This window comes from Oryzias melastigma, linkage group LG7, assembly GCF_002922805.2.
Source record: "Oryzias melastigma strain HK-1 linkage group LG7, ASM292280v2, whole genome shotgun sequence".
Taxonomy (NCBI): Eukaryota; Metazoa; Chordata; class Actinopteri; order Beloniformes; family Adrianichthyidae; genus Oryzias; species Oryzias melastigma.
The window spans coordinates 3,686,932-3,709,695 of NC_050518.1; the positions used below are offsets into that span (position 1 = coordinate 3,686,932).

The 22,764-nt window shown below is 38.1% G+C and overlaps 2 protein-coding genes across 8 annotated transcripts in view; both read right to left on the minus strand.

Annotated features, from left to right (window-relative positions):
* Positions 1–2,706: 2,706 nt before the first annotated feature.
* LOC112158623 (transcription factor HES-5) lies at positions 2,707–4,117 on the minus strand. Its single transcript, XM_024292058.2, has 2 exons — positions 3,926–4,117; positions 2,707–3,809 (listed from the first exon to the last, which is right to left on the minus strand). The coding sequence occupies exons 1-2, from the start codon at positions 4,079–4,081 to the stop codon at positions 3,366–3,368; spliced, it is 600 nt and encodes a 199-aa protein (XP_024147826.2). The 5' UTR covers positions 4,082–4,117; the 3' UTR covers positions 2,707–3,365.
* A 6,427-nt stretch (positions 4,118–10,544) lies between these two features.
* The window catches only part of ubr4 (ubiquitin protein ligase E3 component n-recognin 4), a 51,084-nt gene continuing 38,864 nt past the window's right edge, over positions 10,545–22,764 (minus strand). For all 7 annotated transcript variants that reach the window (XM_024292297.2, XM_024292294.2, XM_024292295.2 and 4 more), the window contains 29 exons: positions 22,410–22,759; positions 22,175–22,265; positions 21,965–22,049; positions 21,703–21,830; positions 21,023–21,152; positions 20,737–20,897; positions 20,547–20,656; positions 20,230–20,371; positions 19,929–20,010; positions 19,576–19,749; positions 19,230–19,351; positions 18,280–18,477; positions 18,093–18,173; positions 17,926–18,013; positions 17,690–17,817; positions 17,363–17,470; positions 17,137–17,253; positions 16,869–17,059; positions 16,295–16,468; positions 16,111–16,210; positions 14,842–15,060; positions 14,603–14,716; positions 14,203–14,345; positions 13,999–14,124; positions 13,725–13,919; positions 13,393–13,617; positions 13,130–13,220; positions 12,861–13,023; positions 10,545–11,519 (listed from right to left, as the gene is read on the minus strand). In XM_024292297.2, coding sequence (XP_024148065.1) covers positions 11,455–11,519; positions 12,861–13,023; positions 13,130–13,220; positions 13,393–13,617; positions 13,725–13,919; positions 13,999–14,124; positions 14,203–14,345; positions 14,603–14,716; positions 14,842–15,060; positions 16,111–16,210; positions 16,295–16,468; positions 16,869–17,059; positions 17,137–17,253; positions 17,363–17,470; positions 17,690–17,817; positions 17,926–18,013; positions 18,093–18,173; positions 18,280–18,477; positions 19,230–19,351; positions 19,576–19,749; positions 19,929–20,010; positions 20,230–20,371; positions 20,547–20,656; positions 20,737–20,897; positions 21,023–21,152; positions 21,703–21,830; positions 21,965–22,049; positions 22,175–22,265; positions 22,410–22,759 — 4,101 coding nt within the window. In that variant the 3' untranslated portion in view covers positions 10,545–11,454. The remainder of the gene's footprint in view (positions 11,520–12,860; positions 13,024–13,129; positions 13,221–13,392; positions 13,618–13,724; positions 13,920–13,998; positions 14,125–14,202; positions 14,346–14,602; positions 14,717–14,841; positions 15,061–16,110; positions 16,211–16,294; positions 16,469–16,868; positions 17,060–17,136; positions 17,254–17,362; positions 17,471–17,689; positions 17,818–17,925; positions 18,014–18,092; positions 18,174–18,279; positions 18,478–19,229; positions 19,352–19,575; positions 19,750–19,928; positions 20,011–20,229; positions 20,372–20,546; positions 20,657–20,736; positions 20,898–21,022; positions 21,153–21,702; positions 21,831–21,964; positions 22,050–22,174; positions 22,266–22,409; positions 22,760–22,764) is intronic.

Below are 22,764 nucleotides of genomic sequence, written 5' to 3' on the forward strand. Positions count from 1 at the left end.
TAGATTTTTACTTATAACAAGGAAAAATACATCGTATATTTAATAGTTTTTACTTGTTTTCCCATGTACAAACTCAATTTTGCTGTAAAAAATGTTAGGATGGGAGGAGTTGTTAAAATCTCAGAGAATGATGTTTTTAAAGCAGTAGCACTGATGTGTATCTGTGTGTTTCTGTCCCCAGTATAATAAAAATAAACCTTAATTAGTGCATATCAGCTATGTGAATTCAGATTATTAAATTGGCCGAAAGCAAAGTAAACATAAAGAAGTTCCTTTTTAAAAGAGTCCAATCAAAATGTTATTTTTCAGCTTCTGAGAATAAGCCACATAAGTTCAAACTTTTACTCAGTGCTTCATTACTTTTTTACTCCTATGCAAATACTTCAGTACCATTTTTTGGGTATTTACCTATTTAAAAAAGCCTAAAATACAAAATAAGGAATTCACTTTTTTGCTTAAAAAAAGGTCTAACTGAAATGTTTTGACCTCTAGACATGTAGGTGTGATATCTTGTGCACAAATATCAAAATGCCTCACTCATATTTGAACTGAATCCTTTAAAAAATGAAAAGCATTTAACCCCTTAATCCCCTTTGTCATTTCTGTGAATGGGATTCTTGTTTTCACTGTAACAGCTGAAGTGAGAGGAGCTGTGTGTCCAGAAACATTCATGCTTGGCTGCAATATCTGGCCCTTCATCCCCGACATGTTTGCGTGAATTTGTGCCTCCCCCTAAAAGTTAGTGTGCACTACGCGGCTGCTGGGGGTCTTTGTCTACAAGTGTGTGGGAAGACAAGTTCCCCTCCCTGAGAGTTCTGAATTCCTGCCATAAAGTCTCAGCCGCCGCTCAGACCTGCGGCGGCGCAGAGCTGCTTCCCGTCAGCCATCTCTCTGTGAGTGTGGTATCTCTCGTTTCCCACACTCTGCGCCTATTCACTGGTCCAGGGCCGGGGACAATAGAAGTGTGTCTTGTTACACATCACATTAGCTATGGTGTTTGATCTCTTGCTGAAGGGGAGGAGGGCAGCTTCAGCCAGACCATCTGGCCTGGCAAACTAGACCCTGAGAAAGTCCCGGGCACGCCACATTCTTTACAACTTCTGCACACAAAAATAGTTGTGAAAGACTTAAAGAGCACTTCAGATATAATACAAGCACAAGGCATCATAGCACGGGCACCACAACAGAAGAAGTGAGACATGTGGCCTGCAGGGACATCTCACTGCCCGGTTTTTTAAAACACCTGTTCACCAGCACGGTTAGAGCAGATGAGAAGTTAATGAGTCCTGTGGGAAAAGGTGAATCCAGAAAAATACAGAACACATTTTTACACCAGTTTACATCAATCACCTAAGATATTTTACACTGTACATTCATTTTGAACTGATTGAAGTTGAGTTTCTGCTTAAAATTTATTGTTCATTTCCATTCTCACAACATCTTTCCATAATATTTTAATTTGATATCTATTTAGACTATAAATGAACATATAAACAATCTTTTTGTGAGATTTGCCAATGATTAAAATAGTGCAAAAACTGCCATGAATCCAACTTTTATAATCTAACTCCACCACACAGCCGTATTTTTAGGCCTATTGGGTCAAAAAATATGGCTGCTTTTGCACAAACATATAAAAACATAGATTTTGAGAAAAAAAATCACTGTTTATTGTGATTTTTGTGAGGTTATATATAATTGCATTTTAATTAACTGGAGGGAAAAACAACTATCTGTACAAAATTAATATTTCAGCTTTTATTGCAACTTTCAGGGAAAGACAGAAGCAACTTCAAGCTTTTGGTGCCTTAATTATTTTTAAAAACTGCACGTGAGATCACGGTGGGACTGTGTATCAATACAGAATACAGAGTTGGGATTTTTGTCAAGGAAAAAGTTCACCTTTGTTCAAAAACGGTTGAAAAGCCCTGCCCTACAACACTGAATGTTTGTTATTTATTTATTAAAATTTGTTTTAAACATGTTAATAGTAAAGTACATGCAATATGGCACATATAGTGCATATAATAATAATAATAATAATAGCAAAACATTAGATATATTAGAAAACAAATGGAAGATTTTCTTTATTTATGGTTATTTAATCTAAAAAACAATTAATTTAACAAAATTGAACATTTGGCACAACTACTGTAACAGATCATATTGACTTATTTGCCTATATATTAAAGTGGTGCAGTTTTAGCCCTAAATTTATAGAGCTACAACCATTTTCAATGCAAAACAGTCCTGATCTGCATTTTTATACCTTTCCAAACATAAAAATTAGGAAACGATGCCCTTCTAGATCATTTTTGTCTGTAATTTAATCAAGTGAGTCAGGATGGTAGTTAAGAAAGATGCTGTTCATTATTCCAAATATCAGGCATGTAAATATTCCCTGTAAATATTCTCAATTTTGAATTTATTTTGAAAAGAAATCTTCTTTGTGGCTATTTTACAGTTAATGTGTAATAATGTAAACACACAGTTCATATCTGATAAACTAGAAGTTATTTATTTCATTGCAAAGCTGAAACCTGAGAAGCTTTTTTACATTTTGACACATGCAAAACTCCTGTCAGCAGGGCCCACTGATATGACTGAAGGATGTACTCTACTATGAATATTTTTGTAATGTTTTTAGTTTGAATGTAAGTAGTGAAAGTCGTGATTTAAAGTAAAGATATGACAAGAACAACCGACTGAGTTCAGAGAAACTTGTTGTATTTTATTTGTTCTTTGCTTTTTTCCCCCTTTTTTCAAATGCAAACTTCACAGAGAAGCATAACAACGTTTTAGAAAAGACTTCTGCCTTCACAAAAGACCTTTATCAAAGGTATTCACTAACAGATGAACATCATCTATAAGAACAGGTACTGTCAGGAATGTCACTTACACCCCTTCACCTTTAAGCCCAAATATGGATACAAACAGTCATCAAAAATAAAATCTATATAATCCACATTGGATTTACAGCAGAGAAGGGTCCACAGGATCCACTTATGGCTTTTTTGATTCATCAGCAACAAGCTGAAAACAGATATCAGTCAGGATACTCAGTATCACAGTAAAAGTCAAACTGTGTCTCAGACACTGCAGTACTTTAGCATGTTTATAAAACAAATACAACATTACGTCTTTGCTCATATGTAACATGAACATCACAACGGAGTAAATACTCCAAATAATAAGCAACATCTGTACACACGGTGTACATATGATCTAAAAACCTGAAGAATTTCAGTACCCCCCCAACAAACAGCAGCACATGGTGCCAAATACGCCTCAACACTGAAATATGCTGAAAAACATTCCTCCCAACCACAGAGGAAGCAGCAAGTCTGTCCATCACAGTTCCTGTCCTACCAGGGCCTCCACAGACCACTTCTGGCATGACTGCCGCCCTTGGTGGAGCTGAGCGGATGAAGAGGAGAGCCTGGAGGAGATGGGGAGCAGGGGCTGAGGGGGGTCCTGCTGGATCCCTGCAGACCCTGGAAGTGGCTGAGCAGCATCCTGTGCGCCTGGGTCTGAGCCTCGCTGTGGGTCAGGAAGCTGACGGCCTCCTGGACGCAGCGGGAGTAGCCATCGCTGGCACTCATGAGGCCAGAGGCCAGTCTGTTCTGCTGGTGCTGCTTCTGCTGCTGCCAGGTCTTCAGGTAGGACACGGCCATCTCCAGGATGTCGGCCTTCTCTTGTTTGGAGTCGGGCTGCTGCCTCAGAAACTCCGGACCCAGGAGGGACTTCAGCTGCTCGATGCTGGTGTTGATGCGGTCCCGACGCAATTTCTCCACCATTGGTTTTCTCAGCTAAAGAGGAAAAAAAGAGGAAAAATTCAGTTAGGATCACTCAAATTCAATTTCTCAAAAGTATCTGTCAAACACAAATGTAAAAAAGCACATGGCTTGAAGGAGATGGGATTTACCTTATGAGCAGGAGTCAGGTGGCCCTTGCTTTCCTGACGAAAAACAGTGGGTGCCATTGCTGAAGAGTCAGAGCGTTTCTGCTCGGATTGAAGAGTCAGTTGAATCTGAGCTGGAGTGTCTGCCCCAGCCCTGTATTTATACACCCAAATCTCCATATGAATGTGTGAGTCTGCGGATTGTTGGAGTTTCTCACAGTCCTGGAGCCAATGGGAGGGCTGGGAAGGGCTTTGGTGAATGCGAGGCTGCCACATGCTCAATGAAGTGTTTATAGCCATTGGGACAATGAGTGTGTCTCTTGGGAGCAGGTGGAGGAATAGATCATGAGAGAAAGAGCGCGGGGTGGAGTGGGAGGGGAAGGTTGGGGGTGGGAGGGGGGCTGTAGCTGGGAGACTGACCCAACGCTTGTGCTAATATGGGAAAGTGGTGACCCCGGAGGGAAGCATGCCGCAGTCTAATGTCATCTCCACCACCATGTAATCAAAAACAAAGTGCCTCCGCCACCAGGCACACGTGGGAGTTAACAGAGGGCCAAGCACTCAAAAAGACCCGCATGCAGCTACTTCCACCTGTTTGAAGTGAGCGGCTTCCCTCCAAATCTGTGCGACACCCAAGAAAGGCTCAGATGTGGGAAGGTTTTCAAATCTGTTGGGAAAAAAAACAGAGAAAGTGTTGGCAGAAGTTTCACCTTCTGATTCTATTGATCCTTGCAAAGATTTAAAACTCTAGTTTTTAGAGATTCAACAAATTTTAAGTTGTTTTAACCTCTCTTTGCTCTACACCTTTCAAATTTTTTCTCAAAATCAGTAGTCAAGATTGTTCAATCTAATTTAGAGAAAGGATCTAGAAAAAAATGAAATAAGTATTAAAATGAGTAAAAATCTTTTTGGACTGGATTTAAGACTCAACAAGTTTGTAATATTTGGTTCAATTTTATAGATATTATTGTAAAGTTAAAAAAATGTACTGACTTTTTGGAAACAAAAAATAGGTTTATTTTCTAAAAGTAAGTACTGGTTTTAGATTTTAAGATGATATATTAAGATGGACCAACTGATATCCTCATTTTGTTCACACTTTGATCTGAAATGAATCATTTCCACCAACTACACCAGTTTTTTTGTCTCTGTAGTCAAAATGAACTACACTTAGGTACATAACAATTAAAAAAAATCAGTTTGCCTAAAATTACCAAGAAATACTATATATTCCATTTTAATTAATTCTATCAAACAGTGTTTTTAGCTTATTTTTTCCCTTTAGAATGCTCTATGGAACTCCTGTTTCTTGATTTTAATATCTTATTGAAACATTTCTTGTTTGGTAAAAATATTTACTGCATGGACATATAATTTTACTATTTCCAAGTGATTTTATTTTTCTTCTTTTTGGGCTACCTTTTCTTGCAATATACAAAGTAGACACCAGAGGCACCCCAAAAAAACTAAACTTAAATTGGTTTATAAGGGTTTTCTGATTTATTTTTGAAAGATTCATTTTTATTATTTTACAATCTAATTTGTAGCGATGTCACTTTACTGAAAATATATACAATATATGGTTTCAATACCATCACAATTTTTAATATGTCAAATATGTAATCAATATTTACTTATTAATGAATTGATTCTTTAAATTAGTAATTTTTTAGAACAAATTCAAATACTTTTGCTGTTTTAAGTGATTTAAAAAAATATATATTTTTATTGCTCATAATTTCTAAACACTTGGAAAGCTGCTTTTGCTGATTATTAACTAAGAGTGACAATTTAATATAGTTTGAATAGTTTCACCTGTAGAAACATATTTTCAATTATTCGATTATCTTCATGAAATACTGAGTTCATTGTATGTTGTTTTAAATGTCCTGATCAAAAGTCATTTGAATACAGGGTTGTGGACATGTCTAAACATGTTCCGAACTTGTCTGAACGTTTTTGGAACTGCTGGAAAAACCTGGAAATATCTGTGACACAGAAAGTTCACTCATTTATTCCTCTTTTTTAAATGTGCACAACTTTATCATCCGAATATCCAAAATGATGCAAAGGATCTGAGCTTACAAAATAAATAGTTTGGCTCTGTTTTTTTTACGTTTCTCTTTTTTGTCTTTCAGAACAATTCAGAACAATAATAAAACAGCACTTTAATTTTTTTTTAAAGAGAATTACTGATACTGTAGATACTCTACTTTCACTCTACAAAATCCACCTGCCGTCAGTTAAATTTTACGAGTCTTAAACCTCTATGCTCAGATCAAGTTTTTAAAATATTTTGTCTTGTTAATGATGAAATAACTTAAAAACTAAAGACATTATCTCTATTTTGCCCATACAATTCCTTAGCTGTATGTTAAAGAAATGGTGTTTTTCTTTATCACACTTGTATTTTTTTCTTAATTACTTCTTATTTCTATGATTTCTTTTGCTGGTCACCTGTAAATGTGACCAGCAAAAGTGCCGTCTCCAGCCTTTAAAGCAATATGTGTTTTTTGTGATAACGTTTGAGGGTGTTGTCAAAAATAATCTTAAAAATGTCATCTTCTGATGATGATTTCATCTGTTAACTTGAATTCTGTGAAGTGTGGGGAAGCATGCATCACTTGCTGCCTTTCACACTCCCAGCACATGTCAACATGCAATTAAGTAAACTCTCACGTACTTCTGCGGGCAATCACCCTAAAGAAAAACCACAAACACACACTCACGCACACATAAGCACAGCTGGCTGTCCTGCCTGCTGCTGGCCACGTCTCAGTCACACGCTCCCTTCCTGCCTGAGTGAAACGTGGGAGCTGCTGTGGTCCCCGGCTTCCCACACTTCAGTGTTAATGACTCCCAGGCAGGCAGCACAAAGGAAGTGTGCCCCATCGCACAAAGACTAAGTGACCGGCCCCCTCCCTCCCCGTCTCCATACGCACACACTCACAGCACTGGCTCACACTCCCAGGAAGATAGGGTTGTCAACAGGGCTTCCAGGCAAACCATCTGGATGCTTTTTGTCAGCCAATCAGGCATGTGAGACGCTCACCGTGAGAACCTGAAAAATTGACAGCAAGTTACATCTGAAGAATAGGCAAAGTGTGTGTGAAAAGTGTGTCAACGCTGGGAAACTTTGTCCAAACACTGCTTCAATGGGAGATTCAAAAACTAATAGGAAATATGATTTAAAACATAATCTATTAGAGATCTAAGAAGAATTTAAATCTTACATTTACACTCCTTCAGTTTGGGTTTACTGATCATGTAATTTCAGGGCTTTAATGCTTCAAGGATAATTTGAAATCAGAGAAATCAAAGGCGCTCTGTCCTTCACTTAACATCTCTTTCTCTGAATAGAGCCACTTGCAAGGACGTCATCAGACAGATGTTTTCCCTCCATGTTCCCACCACATTTCTTACAATGATGAGTGCATTCCCCTCATTGTTGAGCATCAACTAAGCAGCAAGAGACTAGCATTGGTCCCCTCCCACCTGTTTGTTTGCCATTGTGCCCCTCAAATTCAACCGATTCATTCATATTCTATTGTCACCATCAAGCCTCGTGATTGGCTGGATCCTGTGAGAAACAACATCACATCGTACTGATGGGAAAGTCGGCCTAAGTACATAAACGAGGGAGGTCTTGCAGATGAAATACTAAGCCGGAGAACCTCTTGTATATCGCACAGACCAGGACTTCGAGAACTTCATTCAGCCAAATGTTCATCATGAGGAATCAGCAAACAACGTAAGCTCAAATGAAGAAAACTTTGTTGTTCTCTGCTTAGATTTTATTGCTTTAAGTTCATTTTAATCCATATTTTTTTACATGTTTTTTTCTTTTTCTTGTATTTTCTGTGTTTTAATACTCTTCAAAATTTGACACTTATACCCTCTCTATGTCCTCTTCTTTCTCCTCCAGAATGTGCAGAGTGAGCCTTTTTGAAAGAAAGTGTGTTGAAAGAGCAGGCAGGATCCGCTCAACACTGGAGAGGCAACTCAGCACTGGAACCATCAGCTCAGACGTGTGGGACAAGACCATCTCTTTCTTCACCATCAAGAGGGCTCTCATTCTCCACGATGGCTACGGCAAGTGCTCCAGAAAGGCCATGAGGCTGATAGCATCAGCTGCTGAGGATGTGGCCCCGCTGTGCTGCCAGGAGTAACAGGACAAGAGCAAGAGACCAGAACGAAACATGGGACTAAGTCAGAGGAAGCCTTCCATTACTTGGAATTGGAGCTTTGCCAAAAAACAAACAAAACATGGACACTAAAATGAGGGAAAAATTGAGTTTTTCTCATTTTTATTGAAGTGTTTTAACTTCAAATAAAGCAGGAATTGTAAAAAAAACAAAATGCGACCTCCAACACTGTGATCTACTGGTCCACAACTGTCTTGAGTCGTCTTAATGTGATGTAGAATTGTCAAACTGAAAGCCATATTTTCCTTTGGGTGAAAGGTTCATGTTTATGCTTGTGCATATGTTTTATTAAATGATTACATTTATTGCTAGAAGTTTTTCCATTTTTGTTTTTTTAGAGACATTTTCCTGTTGAGAGCTATAAATGACAAAGTGCAATATAGACTTTCAAGTGCAATTCTTAATAAAATGTAAAAAGAAAATAAATGTCTTCAGTTTATTTTTTGGACTTCATTAGATGATCAAAACCTTTGAATATTTTTAATTTTTGAAATGTATTCTATAAGACTGATTACAGCTTATAGTGCTGTCATGGACTTAATGTGTGGGCTCTATTGCCTCAGACACTTTCCTGCACTTAAGCAGAAATTTCAACCTCACAGGCAAATATGTCTTGTAATAATCCAAGTATACTTTGGGATTCTTTTTTAATTAAAAAAAAAGTAGGCCTACTATTGATTTGTTCTACTGACTTGGCCAGGACTGCCTTAAAATTTGATGGGTAATCTAAATTTTCCTGGTTTAAATAAAGGTTAACCCCATATAACCATTTATATCATATATGCACATACATTGTTGAGACCCCTATATCATTAGCATGATCCAAACGTTCCTTAAAAACACTTTGTGTACTTTGGTCCATGTTTTCCGCCATGTAGTTCATCATCCTTCCACTAGTAGAAGGGCTTCTCCTGCTCATTTCAAAATGGCTGCCTCAATGAAATCTCAACACTTTTAGCGGGAAAAGATTTGAAAAGCTTTATGGTGACATTAAGTCATATATTGGTATTTATTTTTTTTTAATTACTACTTTCTTCATTGAAAAAAAGCTAATTTTGTTGATAAATGCTTTTTTTATATTACAGTGACATACTGTTAAAAATGTGTCAGATTGAGACACTTTTACATCATAAACTAACATTTCTGTGATAAAAAACGTACCAAATCACCAACTATATCAGAGGTCACCAACACAGTGTTTGATCCTAAGGACCACACAAGTTGCTCGCAAGGGTTTCTTCTAAAAAAAATAGCACATCTCCCTTATTTTTTTTCACACTTGCATTTACATGGATTTAAAAATTGAAACATTTTAAAAATATGTTCATGTACATAAACTTTATGTTTAGGTGACCTCAGACGTACTCCAGTTCAAAGACCATTAATTTAGTTTAAAATGCTGCAGACTTGGTCATTAGTTCAAAATGTGACATTTGTTTAAAAATGTGTACGTTGATTTTTTTTTTTTACATTACATAATTGATAAACATGAAACAACATGGTAAAAATGGGACGTTTTTCCCATAAAATGAGGATTAATAAAGTGCTGAATATTATCTGTTTCTTAGCTTGTTGTCATCGTTGATAATTACAGTGAGAAATCCAAGTCTTAATAGAGGAGTATCATTATTTATTATTTATAAAGTATAATTAAAGGGAAAATAAGAAAATGTGTTATTCAAACTGGAAGCCCTTCGTATGACTCAGTGACCCATGAAGTAGCTCCCAGTTTCAAAAAGGCTGGCGACCACCAACTATATCTTAATTTATGCTAAAAAACAAACAAAAAAACATTTGAAAGGGTTTGAAAAAGAATTTTCATTAAAAAAAACATTTTTGGGGGTAATTTCTTTTATGTAGTGGGCTAAATGGAGTTAATAAAATAAAAAAAAACTCTTGATCTGTGGATAAATGAGTTTCGTTGGAAGGTGGTGTCTATTGTGTTTAGTTTTCTCAGTTCAACCAAGCAAAAATGCTCTTTAATTTATTCCACCTATTTTTATTTTGAATATGACAGTATTCCTCATGGGGAATCTAATCGGAATGTAATCTTGCATAGGATTGATATGCTTCAAATTAAAGGCAAACAGAAAAGTTTTCCCCATAATGAATTTGGAATTATGCTTTATTAATCATAGGCTAAATTCAAAGAGCAGACTTTCAGCAACTGTTAAAAATGTAGAGGTGGAAAAAAAGACAACAATAAACCTGGAACGGGATGATGCCACACCATGCGTTCACCTGGAAAAAAGGAGACTGTTGCGATCATCTGTAAATCCAGAGAATGTTTTCCAGGAACTCTTTTTTTAAAATTGAAACCAGGAATTTAGGAATTCAGAAACCAGATTATTTATACCTTAAGAGCTGCAGAGAAGCAGGAGGAATTCAACTAATGGACAGAAAATATAGGTGGAGATCTCAGTCAAGGACAAAACATGTTAAGGATATAATGCAAGTATGTTTTATTAATTTAGACAATTTGTTTTCTTCATTGCAACAAATGGAATCTTCCACAAGGTCAACGTTTACTTTAAAGGCATAGATAGGGAGAAAAATAACAAAACCTTGGTCATCATTCATTCCCCCATTTTGCTTCCAAGGGTGATAAAACGAACGTTAAACACACATTTTTTTTAACTTCTCCTTCTCGCAGATTCCAGTTATAACCCACATGTAGACCAAACAGCAAGAAGAACAGGAGAGGTGCTTGCATGTGACAAAACCTTCTGCCGTTTTAAAACAAAACCAAACACAAAGCTATGGCAGACAAACAAAAGAAAAAAAAACTGATAAAATCAAATGTCACTCAGACTATGTGGTGGGTAGAATCCCTAAAATGTTTTTTGTTACCGTAATTCAACCAAATATAAAGATGAGGGGATTAAAGCCAGACATAGGATGAAATGGAAACAAAAATTTAATTTATTTAATTCAACCAGATTAAAGTCATTGAAACATGAGTAACTCAATTCTCCCAGCGCAAACAGGATGGACAAAGGCAAAGTCTCAGCTTTGTTGTTGGAAAAAAAAAACACACACACAAAACAACTGGATGTTTAGCTGAATCCTCCTTCAGGATGCTCTGATCACCACTGAATTCCTGTTAGTTTCCAAAAACAAATGGTGCTTTTTTTTTTAAACACTGTTTCTGCTTACAGTTATTTATGAGATGGCATATAGGGGTGGAGTATTAGTAAGAGCATAGTGTATAATAGTTGTGTGAAATCTGTGTGTAAACAGAGTGATTTGTTGTTTATTTTTTTGTTTGTTTTTTTTGTTTTTGAGTTGGTGGATGTCCCAACATTCCTTGCAGGGCTGTCTTGTGTCAAAGGGGCAGATGATGTTGGATTAGGGCAAAGAGTTTAACAAATCCTGCAGGAAAACATCTGGGTTGGGGATTTCAGAGAGGAGACCTGCAAAGAAAAAAAAAAAAAACACATGAAGAAAAAAGTTTCATTAATTGAATAACAGGTGACAATTTATCTTTAACATTGGAAGTGACACTGGTGACACCTAAATAACTTGTGCTCTTTGACATATCGTAACTCTTCAACAGTTTACGAGATCGTTATTTAGCTGATTCGTACGCAGAGAAAAGTGGCTTTTCATACAAGCTTTTATTTTAATTTTAATTTAGCTGCTCTGTGGGGGTGCACTGCCGGACCCATGAGAACAGTGTCTCTGAGTGGCTTTGGAAAGGTGTTTGAGCGGGTGGAGACAGCTTTTGAATGCAGAAATGCCGCTTTGCGCAATCCTGAAAAGCAAACTAGTGCTGGCATAAATTATTTTAATAGTCGACTAATCGGGTCATGTTCAAAGTGGATGTAAAACTCACATCATAACCATCATTGCTTTAACAAACAAAAAACTCGATATAAACCATTACGTACAATAATGCTAGTGTGAATGCTGTAAGCTGAATTTGGCTGCTGAAGATGCTTAAATTGATAGCTAAAAACGGTAAAGCTGATAGCTGAAATCGCACAAGCTAATAGCTGAAAACTGAAAAAAATCCTAAATTAGCCAAAGCAGCTAGGATGTAGGTGACATATTAGCTAAACTCCAAAATAGCCTAAAAAAATTTGAAAAGATCCTAAATTAGCTAAAGCAGCTAGCATGTAGCTGAAATATTAGCTAAACTCAGAAATAGCCTAAAAACAAAAAAAAAGCCAAAATTAGCCAAAACAGCTAGCATGCAACATGATTTTTTGCTTAACTTCAAAATAGCCTAAATAAACCTTAATATTTGCCATAATAGTCAAAAAAGCTTGCAGAATGGCATTATAACTTTCAACTTTACCACACTCTGACTACATATGATATAAAGTTTTGATACAATCAGATGAAGTTTTTAAGGGCCCATGTACACAGTTCAATTAAAATCCCATCTTTGATTCAATTTAAGACATTTTGCATGTAAACACAGCTAAAAGACATTAATAAATACATTTGTCTGTAAGTGGGTGCATCAGAATAGAGTGGAGAAGGGAGCTTTGGCCTGCTGATTGTAGCTTTTACATCACTGCTACAAGCGCTTTCAAACTGCATTTTTTTGGCTGCTCTTGTTTTGCAGTGATTTGAACAAATAAATACTCAGGAATGCTATTTTAAGCCTAACAGTCTTTGCTAAAAACACAATTTTCAATCGGAGTGAGTCTTCATAACTTTGTAGATTCTCCAAAAGAAAATCCTCTAAAAAAATACAAGCTCCTTTTCAAATTGTCCAAATCCATTAGGTGTTCTCAAGTACTGACCTACAACATCACAGAACTCTGATAAAGACTCAGCAGGCATGAGTTCGTCCTGGAAGGCCCTCAGCACGCGCTCTGAGGCCTCGTAGATGGGCATGTCGTTGTGACGGATGTACTCTGCCAGTGAGAAGGACCACCCCCCCTCTGTGTTGCTGGTAGGAACTTTCTGTAATGGAAAAACCCAAAGACGGAGCTTTCAGACCAGTTCAACAGCAGACAACGATTACACCTGGACTGGTTTTGCATCGACACTTTGGTGTTTTGCTATTTACCCTGAACATGTCGTAGACGAGATCAACCAGGGCCCAGAAGAGAAGAGGAGAGCGATAGACGGCATATTCCTTTGGTGCTTTATCTGTGAGTCTGATAATGGAACAAGAGGCCGTCATGACATTTACATACATTTAAACACAGGAATGCTTGGGTAGACATAACCAAAATAATAAAATATTAGAATGTAACAGGCTCTTTCAATACATTTTGTAGACAAAAGTGCTGAAAGATAAAATGAAACCCCCCAAAAAAAGGAACATACTTGTTTGTGAAGACTGCAGAGACACTGCGGGCGTGTGAAGTGGCCAGGAGCCTTCGGAGGAAATACAAGCGTGAACTCCTCCACCGCTCGGGTGGCAGGATGTGCATGGCCAAGATGGTGTAATAGTGGGGTCCTTCAACGTCGTACGAGGTTTCCACCCATTTCTCACACGGCTGCTCCTGAAAACTCTGCAGGTTCTTCTCTTCTCGGGATGTAGCCCTTGTGCTGGATCACAGTTCATCAAGTTAGCAAAATGTCTTTTTCATAAAACAATGATTTTTAATGAGTATAATTAACCAGGAAAGATCAAGAGTATAAACATGAAGCCATACGTGTTGAGGACGTAGAGCACAGTGTGGATAACGTAGGGAATTAGGTGGATGTTGCTCTCTCTTCCACCGCCTCCAGTGTCCACGCTGAACGACTGCTCCGTAGCGAAACGCAGAAACAGCAGTTTGGTGTCGTGGATGTTGAGCTGGTACGTGGGCTCTCTCTGGCCTGTGCACTCCTGAAGATATGTGTTGTGTCTGTGCGGCAAAAAAGACTTCCAGTAAGAGATGCTTCACTCTAAAGGAAAAAAAACCTGCTGTTTCAATGTATTCTTACCTTGCTAAGCAAGTAGCAAATGCCGACTCCGGCACATGCGGCCCCCACACTGGAAGCAGTCCATTGCACTTTGTGTTGGCGTTCTGAAGAGCGGCGCTGTCCCACTCTTCTCTCCCACGAGCCAGCCTGATGCAGGTCACAAACCAATGTGAGTCAAAAGGTTTAAACTCCAGCAGGAGGGCATGTATCTGGATAAGTCTTTACCTGACAGCGGCCAGATGGCAGTCGTAGTGAACTATGTTAAAGTGCGACACAGTGCTGTAGCCCTGTTGCTTGCGAGGCTTGTTTTCAAAGTCTTCCAAGGCCACACGTTTGGTAAAAGTGTAAATACCCAGAACTTTAGTAGGCTTGAAAAAAAAAGGAAAAAATTTGTTAGTAGGTCATTTTAGTTTAGATTAAAAGTGTTAAATATTTCCTTAAATATCACATTGAAGTAGCACAATGCCCATGCATTTTGAATTTGTGCAGTTTTTTACGATGCAAAGTTCTATATCACATTATTGTTCTTTCATCCTATAGGAGCATGACAACAGACACAACATCTCTGCAAGAATCAGAAATAAAAACCAACAAAATCATTATTTTATTTTCTTTAGAGTGGTACCTGGAACTTGTAACCCTCCCTGCAGATGCAGCATGTCAGACCCGGCTCCTCTATCAGCTCCTCCATTTGTTTTAGAAGTGAGGTCTTTGTAACAACCTGCCCCTTTTCGTTGGTCTGTAAAAAAGACGCAACAAACACTTTTTGTAGGAAGTGAAAAGCTGCAAACACTTTAGACTTAATGTTTCTTTTTACAGCACAAAGTTGACAATAGGAGAAAACTGTAAAGGAACTACATGTACCGTCATGCCCAGCGTTCCCAGGGCTTTCTGTCTCATGGCCATAGCCATCCGCTTCTTCTCCGCTCTGGTTTCCCTGCGAGCTGCATCGATCTTCAGGTTCACATCACTGTGCTCCCTTAGCGCTTCTAAAAGATTCTCCGCCAGGGTTCCAATGCCTTCGTCACTGGATACCTGCTCCAGCTTGTGCAAGTTAGTTATAGAATCTGTTCCTATCAGTACCTGACCAACAAAAAGGAGGAGGAAAGTGCAGTTAGCAGGGTGTTTCCAAACAAACAAACAAAAAAATGCTAGTATTAGCTTTGATGCAAGGCCAAATTATTTTTTTTTACAGTGGTCTCTCTCCAAATCATTATATCCAAGCCATTATAAATAGCGATGGATGTGAACAATCCTTTGATTTAAGCAGATACATTCAAATTGTTGCCACGGCACTAGCACTCATCATCATCACTTATCAAAGGAGCTGCAGCATCTTATTCAGGCCATAGAATGTCAGGATGAAGCAATTTAGGGATATTTGATTGATGGTTTTACAGAGAAGCCGTGGATCCAACAATTCTGCATGACAGACTCAAGTTTTGATGAGCTGTGTGATGCTGTGGGACCTCTTGTGGTGATACTGTGTAGTGCCCAAGATGCAGCGGTGCTGCCAATATAGTGTTTCCAATATAGTTTTGGGAAATGTGTGAATTTCGATACACCTAAAAAACTTTGGATAAATGTGAGTTTTTCTTTTAAATTTCATGTTTCGATTAAGCAAATTTATTATTGCAAAACCAATTTGTGCAACTTTTTAGCAGGTTTTTTGTGCAATTTTGCATGCTTTTATTTTTGTAACAGCACAATGGTGTGCATCATGATCGACTGTAGACCATTGTCAATCTCTGTACTGCGTCAGCTCTACAGAAGGCCTACAGTTTCCCAAATCTACATAAATCTTCAATCAGAATCAAATCTTTAGTTTCTTTCTATGGAATTATTTGTAAATGTAGGGAGAGCTTAATCAAGAGAGGAAAAATGTGAAAATGTTGATGTCTAAGAAAAGTGTATAAATAGTAGAGGAGGTTTAAAGCCTTAAAACATCTATACTTGTATTCTTTATTTTTTACAACTTCACAGATTTCATGTATCACAGGTTATTTTTAGAACGAAGCTTTCAGCAATTAATGAGGGACCACTGCAAACCAAGACAAAGCTCCTAAACAAAAGATCAAAACAATTATTGAAAATCCTTGTGAATCCAACTTAAGAATCACTGTGTTGTGGTACCTGTGTGGGGGGGTGCTGTGTTGCCAAACCGCGCAGTAGTCTAAGAATGAAAGGCAGAGCTGGTCTAGAGAGGAACTTCTTCCAGACATCTGCATCCAGACTGTTCAAAACAAAAAATACGCCAAGTTAGCACATCTGGTTTTTCTATGTTTTCTTAAAGGGATCAACGCAGCCGTAGACTTACTTTTTTGCATTTGGGATATGCTTCTTCATGTAGTCCAGTGCGCTCTGTGTGATTCCTTTCTGGAGTATAAGATCTTTTAGCTGATGACCATTACTGTTATTTTTGATTCCAGCAGCAATTTTACAGAAGCAATCCAAGAAGACTTTGTCGTCTGCACTGTGCTCCTCATCGTAACTAAAGAAAAAAATACACACAAGTCAGTTTTAGGTCACTTCTTCTTAAAACTGAGTTTTTTTTGGAATACCAGGACAAACAGATTTGATCAAATTAGTCCTCAGTTCATAAAGGAACCACTGAAATCTAATAAAGACTCTTTGTGATTCTACATTAAACTCAATTGCTAATTTGTTCACATTTTCTTAAAAGCTAATAGTTTTGTCTTAAATACAGATGTACAATGTTTCAGCTCAAGTTAAAATGTCAAATTCTAATAGGTCATGATGTAGGTGTTATACATCTTTGCTCACATTTGGACTAATTTTGAATTTATCCTTGTACTGTTTTGCTTTTGCCCTGAGCATTCTCCACTTTTCGCAGCTTCATAAACTTAAAAACAGAACAAAGTGGGGCTCACTTGTCAAATTTGCAATAGGGTTTGAAGCGCTCCACCAAAATCTTCATCTTCTCCACCTCACCAAAGGACAGGTATGGAATAATGCGGAGCAGACCCTGCAGCACGCTGGGGTTTGAGCGCACAAAGGGGGTGTTGATCTGATCTAACAACATGACAAGTTGGTCTTTGTCTCCTGTGAGCAGCAGGTTACCCTGCAAGAGATTAAGTAACAGCTGTAATCACACTCTTCAAAGCCTGGTATTTATGAATGTAGTGGCTTCATTCTGACCTTGTCCTCAGAAATCTCTGCATTTGCTTCATCCAGAATGATCTCCATGATGCTTAGAACCTGCTCAGCAATAGAGGCTCCACCGCTGTCTTTGCTCTCCTGCTCTGCAACCAATGCCTGATAAGGAAAACACTCTGAATTAATCATTTAGCTTAGAAAGAATACACACCATCTGCATTTTATCAAACGAATCCAACTGTCAAACTTTTTCAACAGAACCACCCACCAGGTTTAGGGTTCCCAGCATGACGTTGAGTGTGTTCATCTCCGGTTTGACCAGCTGCTGCCTGTTGATCTTCACTTTCACACAGTAGCTGAACAACTTAAGCAAAACCTGAAGGAGAAACACAGACATGAACAAGCAATTAAATTAGTTTTGTTCTCAATGAACAATCTTTTGAATAACGCCTGAGCAAAAAATAGCGAGTTTTAAAGCTGCTGCAGTTTTCTCTTTTTCGTTTTTTCTTTATTTTAAGTTTTGATATGGAAGTTAGTAGGAGTTTGATAGGACAATGTGTGAAAAAGTCAAGGTGTACGGACAAATTTGCCTTACAGTGAGCAGATGTCGTCCTTGTTTGAAATCGTTGATTCCAGACAGCCTGTTGAGCATACACTCCAGGCCCCCGCACTGTGCCATCACTCCTGCCATCTTGTAAACTTCTTCATCATCTTCCTCTTCGTCTGCAATAAGCAGGAAAACCGTTCCTTATTAAGGTTCCCTTATGCACACAAATACAATGTTATATTTAGGGGAAATACTTCAAAAATGTAATGGGAAGGAAACCAAACCTGTGGTAGAGTCCAGAGATTCTATGAACTCCTCAGTAGCATCTCCAAGCAAACCTCTCATTCGATAAATTATTCTCATTGGTTCACCCTTTGAGGAAAAAGGTTTATCCGTCAATAAGTACATAATACCACTAATCAGTTTACAGAAAATGTGAAGGCACTCTTACCTCATTTGTTGGACACCAAACCTTCTTGTAGACTTCTGCCACTGACAAATCCAGACTGATGATTTTGTTGTTGACCAAAAGCTAAGGGGATCAGACAGCTAATTAATTACTTTTGTCATACAAAAAATGATGAATTTTATGACTAATTAGAATTTGATTGCTAAAGAAAGATGCAGAAGAGCTTTACCTCCATCCCGCTGTCGTCTTCCAGAAGCGCCACCAGGTCACAGTCCTGACAGATCTTGTTCTTGATGTCCCTCATTAAAGGACCGATGCCAGGCTCGTTGCTGCTGTAGGGATTTCCAGGCATGCGACCCTGTAAGAAGTCTTCCTGCTGAGGATCCTTCTCCAGAGTCACAAAGAACTCCGTTACCTCATTCTCCTCCTTTATACAGACAATAAAACAGAGCATATTAAAGTCAAGTGGCGACCCCTGAGGGGATATGCTGAAATGTGAACAACAACAACAATGCATTAAAATTCATCAGGTAGAAGCATATTTGAAAGACATGTAGCTCCCCAAAAAATCAATATATAAAATCAAATAAATGCCACATGGATTTAATATATTGTATTTGACAGAAATGTGTTCTCATTAAATTAACTGCTGCAACTTGACTTATCAAGTGAACTTAATCAGTTTTTTTTGTGCCAAAATTAAACAGTCTGGCAAACACTCTTTGTTTGAAGGCACCAAATGATTGGAACAACTTCCTCAATCATTACATTCCATATGATCCTTTCCAGTAATCAGAACAGCTCTTTTCTGGCACACATGCCACTATTTTTTGGTTTTCTTTTTTTAATATTACCATTATTTTAATACGTTATCTTTGTGTTTGAGTCCCATTTTTCAAATGGAAGAAATTGCATTTTGCTTTGTAAGCTTTTATGATGAACTGTTATCAGGGGGAGAAGTGTACATTGTGAGCCAGTGTGTTGTGCATGAATGTATGTGATTGTTGTGTGTCATCTGTTACTGTCAAATTAGTTTTGTTTAGTTTTTCTTTTTGCTCTACCGTGCTTGTCTGAATGTGTTTATGTACTGGAAAGGAAGACCCTCGTGAAAACGAGATGTTTCATCTCAAGAGGATATGTCAGAAAATGTCTGAACAAATAAATGAATAAATCGCTCACCGGGTAGATGATGCTACACAGTCTCTCAAAAATGAAGACAGGTGTTCGGTAGTCATCCAGATTGTACCGCTTTGCAGTCTCTATGCAGACTGCCATGAAAGCCTTTGTTTCAGACTCAGTTCCTATAAGGAGAAAAGGGTTTATAATGATTAAAAATTCAGCAAACAGAAAATTCCTTTGTAGTTTTCTTTGTATTTTTAGTTTACTTTTCATTTAATACATTTTGTTTTTTCCAAATTGATTTTTGTTTTTTCAAATGTGTTTATAAAAGCTAAATATTGCAGCAAAAAAATAACAACTGTGAGAGAGTAAATGTTATATCTAGTAAATGAGCGTTGGTGCAGACCTGTTGTCATGTCCTCCAGCATCTCCAGAAGCATGTCCTGAGTCTCATCGATGAGCTTGGTGCGCTGCACCACCAGCTTCCTCAGACACAGGTAACCGTTCAGCACCGTGCCGACCAGCCGACTCTTGAAGTGTCGTTTGATGGACTCCACCTCCACAAAAGAGGACAGCAGTCCTGCACAAACAATTTTTAACATTTAAAGAAGCTTCTACAGAGATGCTTTGAAAATCACTTGGACTCATTTGTTTTTTCAAATACATCATCTTTCTTTCTGCTGTTGTGTAGAAAATTCTATATAACAAATGCTGGTTTTTGTTATGTCTGAATGTATGTTAAGATGATCATAAATGTACCCGTCAAGCTCTTGAGGGCGTAGCCTTGCTGTAAGTCTGTGCTCAGTGTCGCCTCCTCCAGCGTCAGAAGATTGGCTATTTCCTGAGTAGAAATAAATAATTAATGACAACAGCTAAAACAAAAAAAAAGTCTCCATATTTTCTTAACATGAACTATATTTCCTGTATTATTAAAAATAACTATGCAGACATTTCCACATTTTTGCAGCACTTTAAAACAGTTTTGCATTTAAATGACTCAGTATCAAAGAAGGTAATCCAGGAACAATCCATGCTACAACTATTAACTGTAAAACTGTACTTTGGTTATGAGGTTTCCGATGTAGGGCAGAACTCCACGGGCAGCCAGGTAAACTTTCCAGTGAGTTGGCTTAATCAGCTTCTGGTACAGGCCCAGGTACTCCACAGCACATTCTCCAGCCACGCTCAGCTCATCCAGGTAACTGATGGACAACACAAGGGCATTTTTACATCTAATCGACCATCTTATGGCCGTCTGATCTAAGAGTACAAGTTTGTGCTCGACACAGTTTGGCTTGATAAATATATAAACAAACAGCAATCTCATTTATGTGCTTCTACCACTGTTTGTTAAAGTTACATGAGCAACATTCATACCTGGTGAGCAGATCAAGGACCTGCTGCTTGCGGCTGGGGATTGTCGTGAGGGCCTCCACAATTGTGCAAGCCGCCTGTCTTGCAGCCTGGGTGGCGGGTGTGAACAAAACCTGCGAAAAGCATTTGACTCTCAGTTTCATCTGATTTGTAAGCAATAGGCTTTAATAGTGGAGCTAAAATGTTTAATTACCTGGCGCAGCCAATTGTTGTGGCTCAGTTTGAGCAGTCGAGGGAAGAGGCCTTCCCCTTTTCTGGACCTCATGAACAGTTTCCACTTCCACACGTACTTCTCCAACAAGTACTGCCTCCGTAACTCCGCCTTTCCCTGAGGCTTTGACACTGCTTCGTGGCCTGTGGCGATGAAAACAGAAAAAAAATTGGTGTGTTTTCTTCGTTGGTTAAAATAATCTAATAAAAAAATAAACTAGGTTAAAAAAGTGTGGCAACAAGCATATATATTCAGTCTTGTTACTCACTTCTTGCCAAGAGACATTTTTTCCAGGCATCATAAGACGCTTTAGGATCTTTTTTGAGCCACAGCTGAGCCTGAGCATGGATTTCATTACTGTACGGCCTCACTGTGGTGAGAGACTCAACAGCAGCATCCTTAAAACAAAATAAACAAACAATGTAAAAGACGCTAGCAAAAAAATAACTTTGACCTCAACAGTTTTTTATGTGGATATGAAAAGACTTTCATTTTCATAGCACACAACAATAAATTACATAATATTATAGTCTCTGATGGGAATGGAAGGGGACAGAAAAAAGAAAACTTATTATCTCTGCTCTATTAACTAAACCAATCAAACTATTTTAACCAAATATATCTAAATATATTGAAAAGTAAATACGTTACAGCTTGGTTTTGGAGATCTTATTGAAATTTAAGAAAAACAAAATACCAGGAAAAAGAAAATCGATAACCAAGCGTATCTTAAGTTAAAGGTTTTAGCATTTTCTCAATGCTTCCATGGATAACATCTTTTTTTACAGATCAAATAAGCAGTATTACGGGTAATTTTGAAATCTTATTGAAATATTGACTAAATAACCAATATATGGCTGCATTAGATTTCATTGAGTTCAACTATATGAAGAGGTGTAAATCACTAAAAACTGTGACATAACTGTGGTTAAATACGAGAGTATTTACCTTGTTCTTCTTGCTGGTTGGTGCAGGAGGTTTTATCAGCTTTTGTAAGATTCTCAGGCACATGAGAGTGATGTTTTCCACCACCACGGGTGTTTTAATGTTGACCGACATGAGAAACAAACTGAGAGCTAAAATAAATAAATAAACCAAAAAATTAAACAAGAAAACTTCCATTCTACATATAAAAATCATAAAATATCAAAGACTATAAAACAGCATTTGCCTCAGAGGTATTAAAGTGAACTCTTAAAGTGAATCTTACCACATCGCAGCCTTAATTCCCAGCATCCTCCTTCTTTGGAAATGGAGTCAGTCAGCAGCAGCATTTCATACTGCAAATTACTAACCTGTGGGTGTGAAGGATTCACACAAGAATTAAAAATCTGCCGCAAAATTTAAAGAGCTGAAGGCAGAAAGTAAGGCTTTGCATCAGTATTAATAGGCTAAACACAAGCTTAAAAAACTGACATACCAAGTCAGGGTTAGCCCAGTGACCTTTGAGGGCAGCCGACACCTTGGCAATAATCAGGTCGTTCATTTGTTGGGTGGCTTCTGGGTGATCCCTAAAACAAAATGTATGAGATGTATAAATGCATAAACTAAAAGGTGTCCATCTTAATAAATTATATTTGAAGACAAAAGTAAGGATTTTATTCATAAAAACAAGCATATTTATGGATTTTACTACACAGTGAGGTGAAACCCACCTTGTGAGAAGACAGATCAGTTGGCGGACTTCATCCCTCATAGCTGCTGTACCTCTTCGCAAGTTATACTCAAAGAGTTCCCGGATGAGACCCTGAAGAACCAGGATCTGCCGGAGGGCTGGATTGGTAGCAAGTGCACGGAGTAGTGTGATGCAATGGCCTGTGACCGCTGAGGCACAGCCGTAACATTTGGTTGAGGATGTGTGGCCACAGCCCAGCACAGACAGAGCACGATATTGGCTTGCAGTGATGGTGGGCTGATTGCTGCTGCTACTCCGAGATGATTTGGTAGCAGCTTCCCTTTGCTGCAGATCATACTCCAAGAGTTCTTTGCGTGATGCGAGCACTTTCTGTT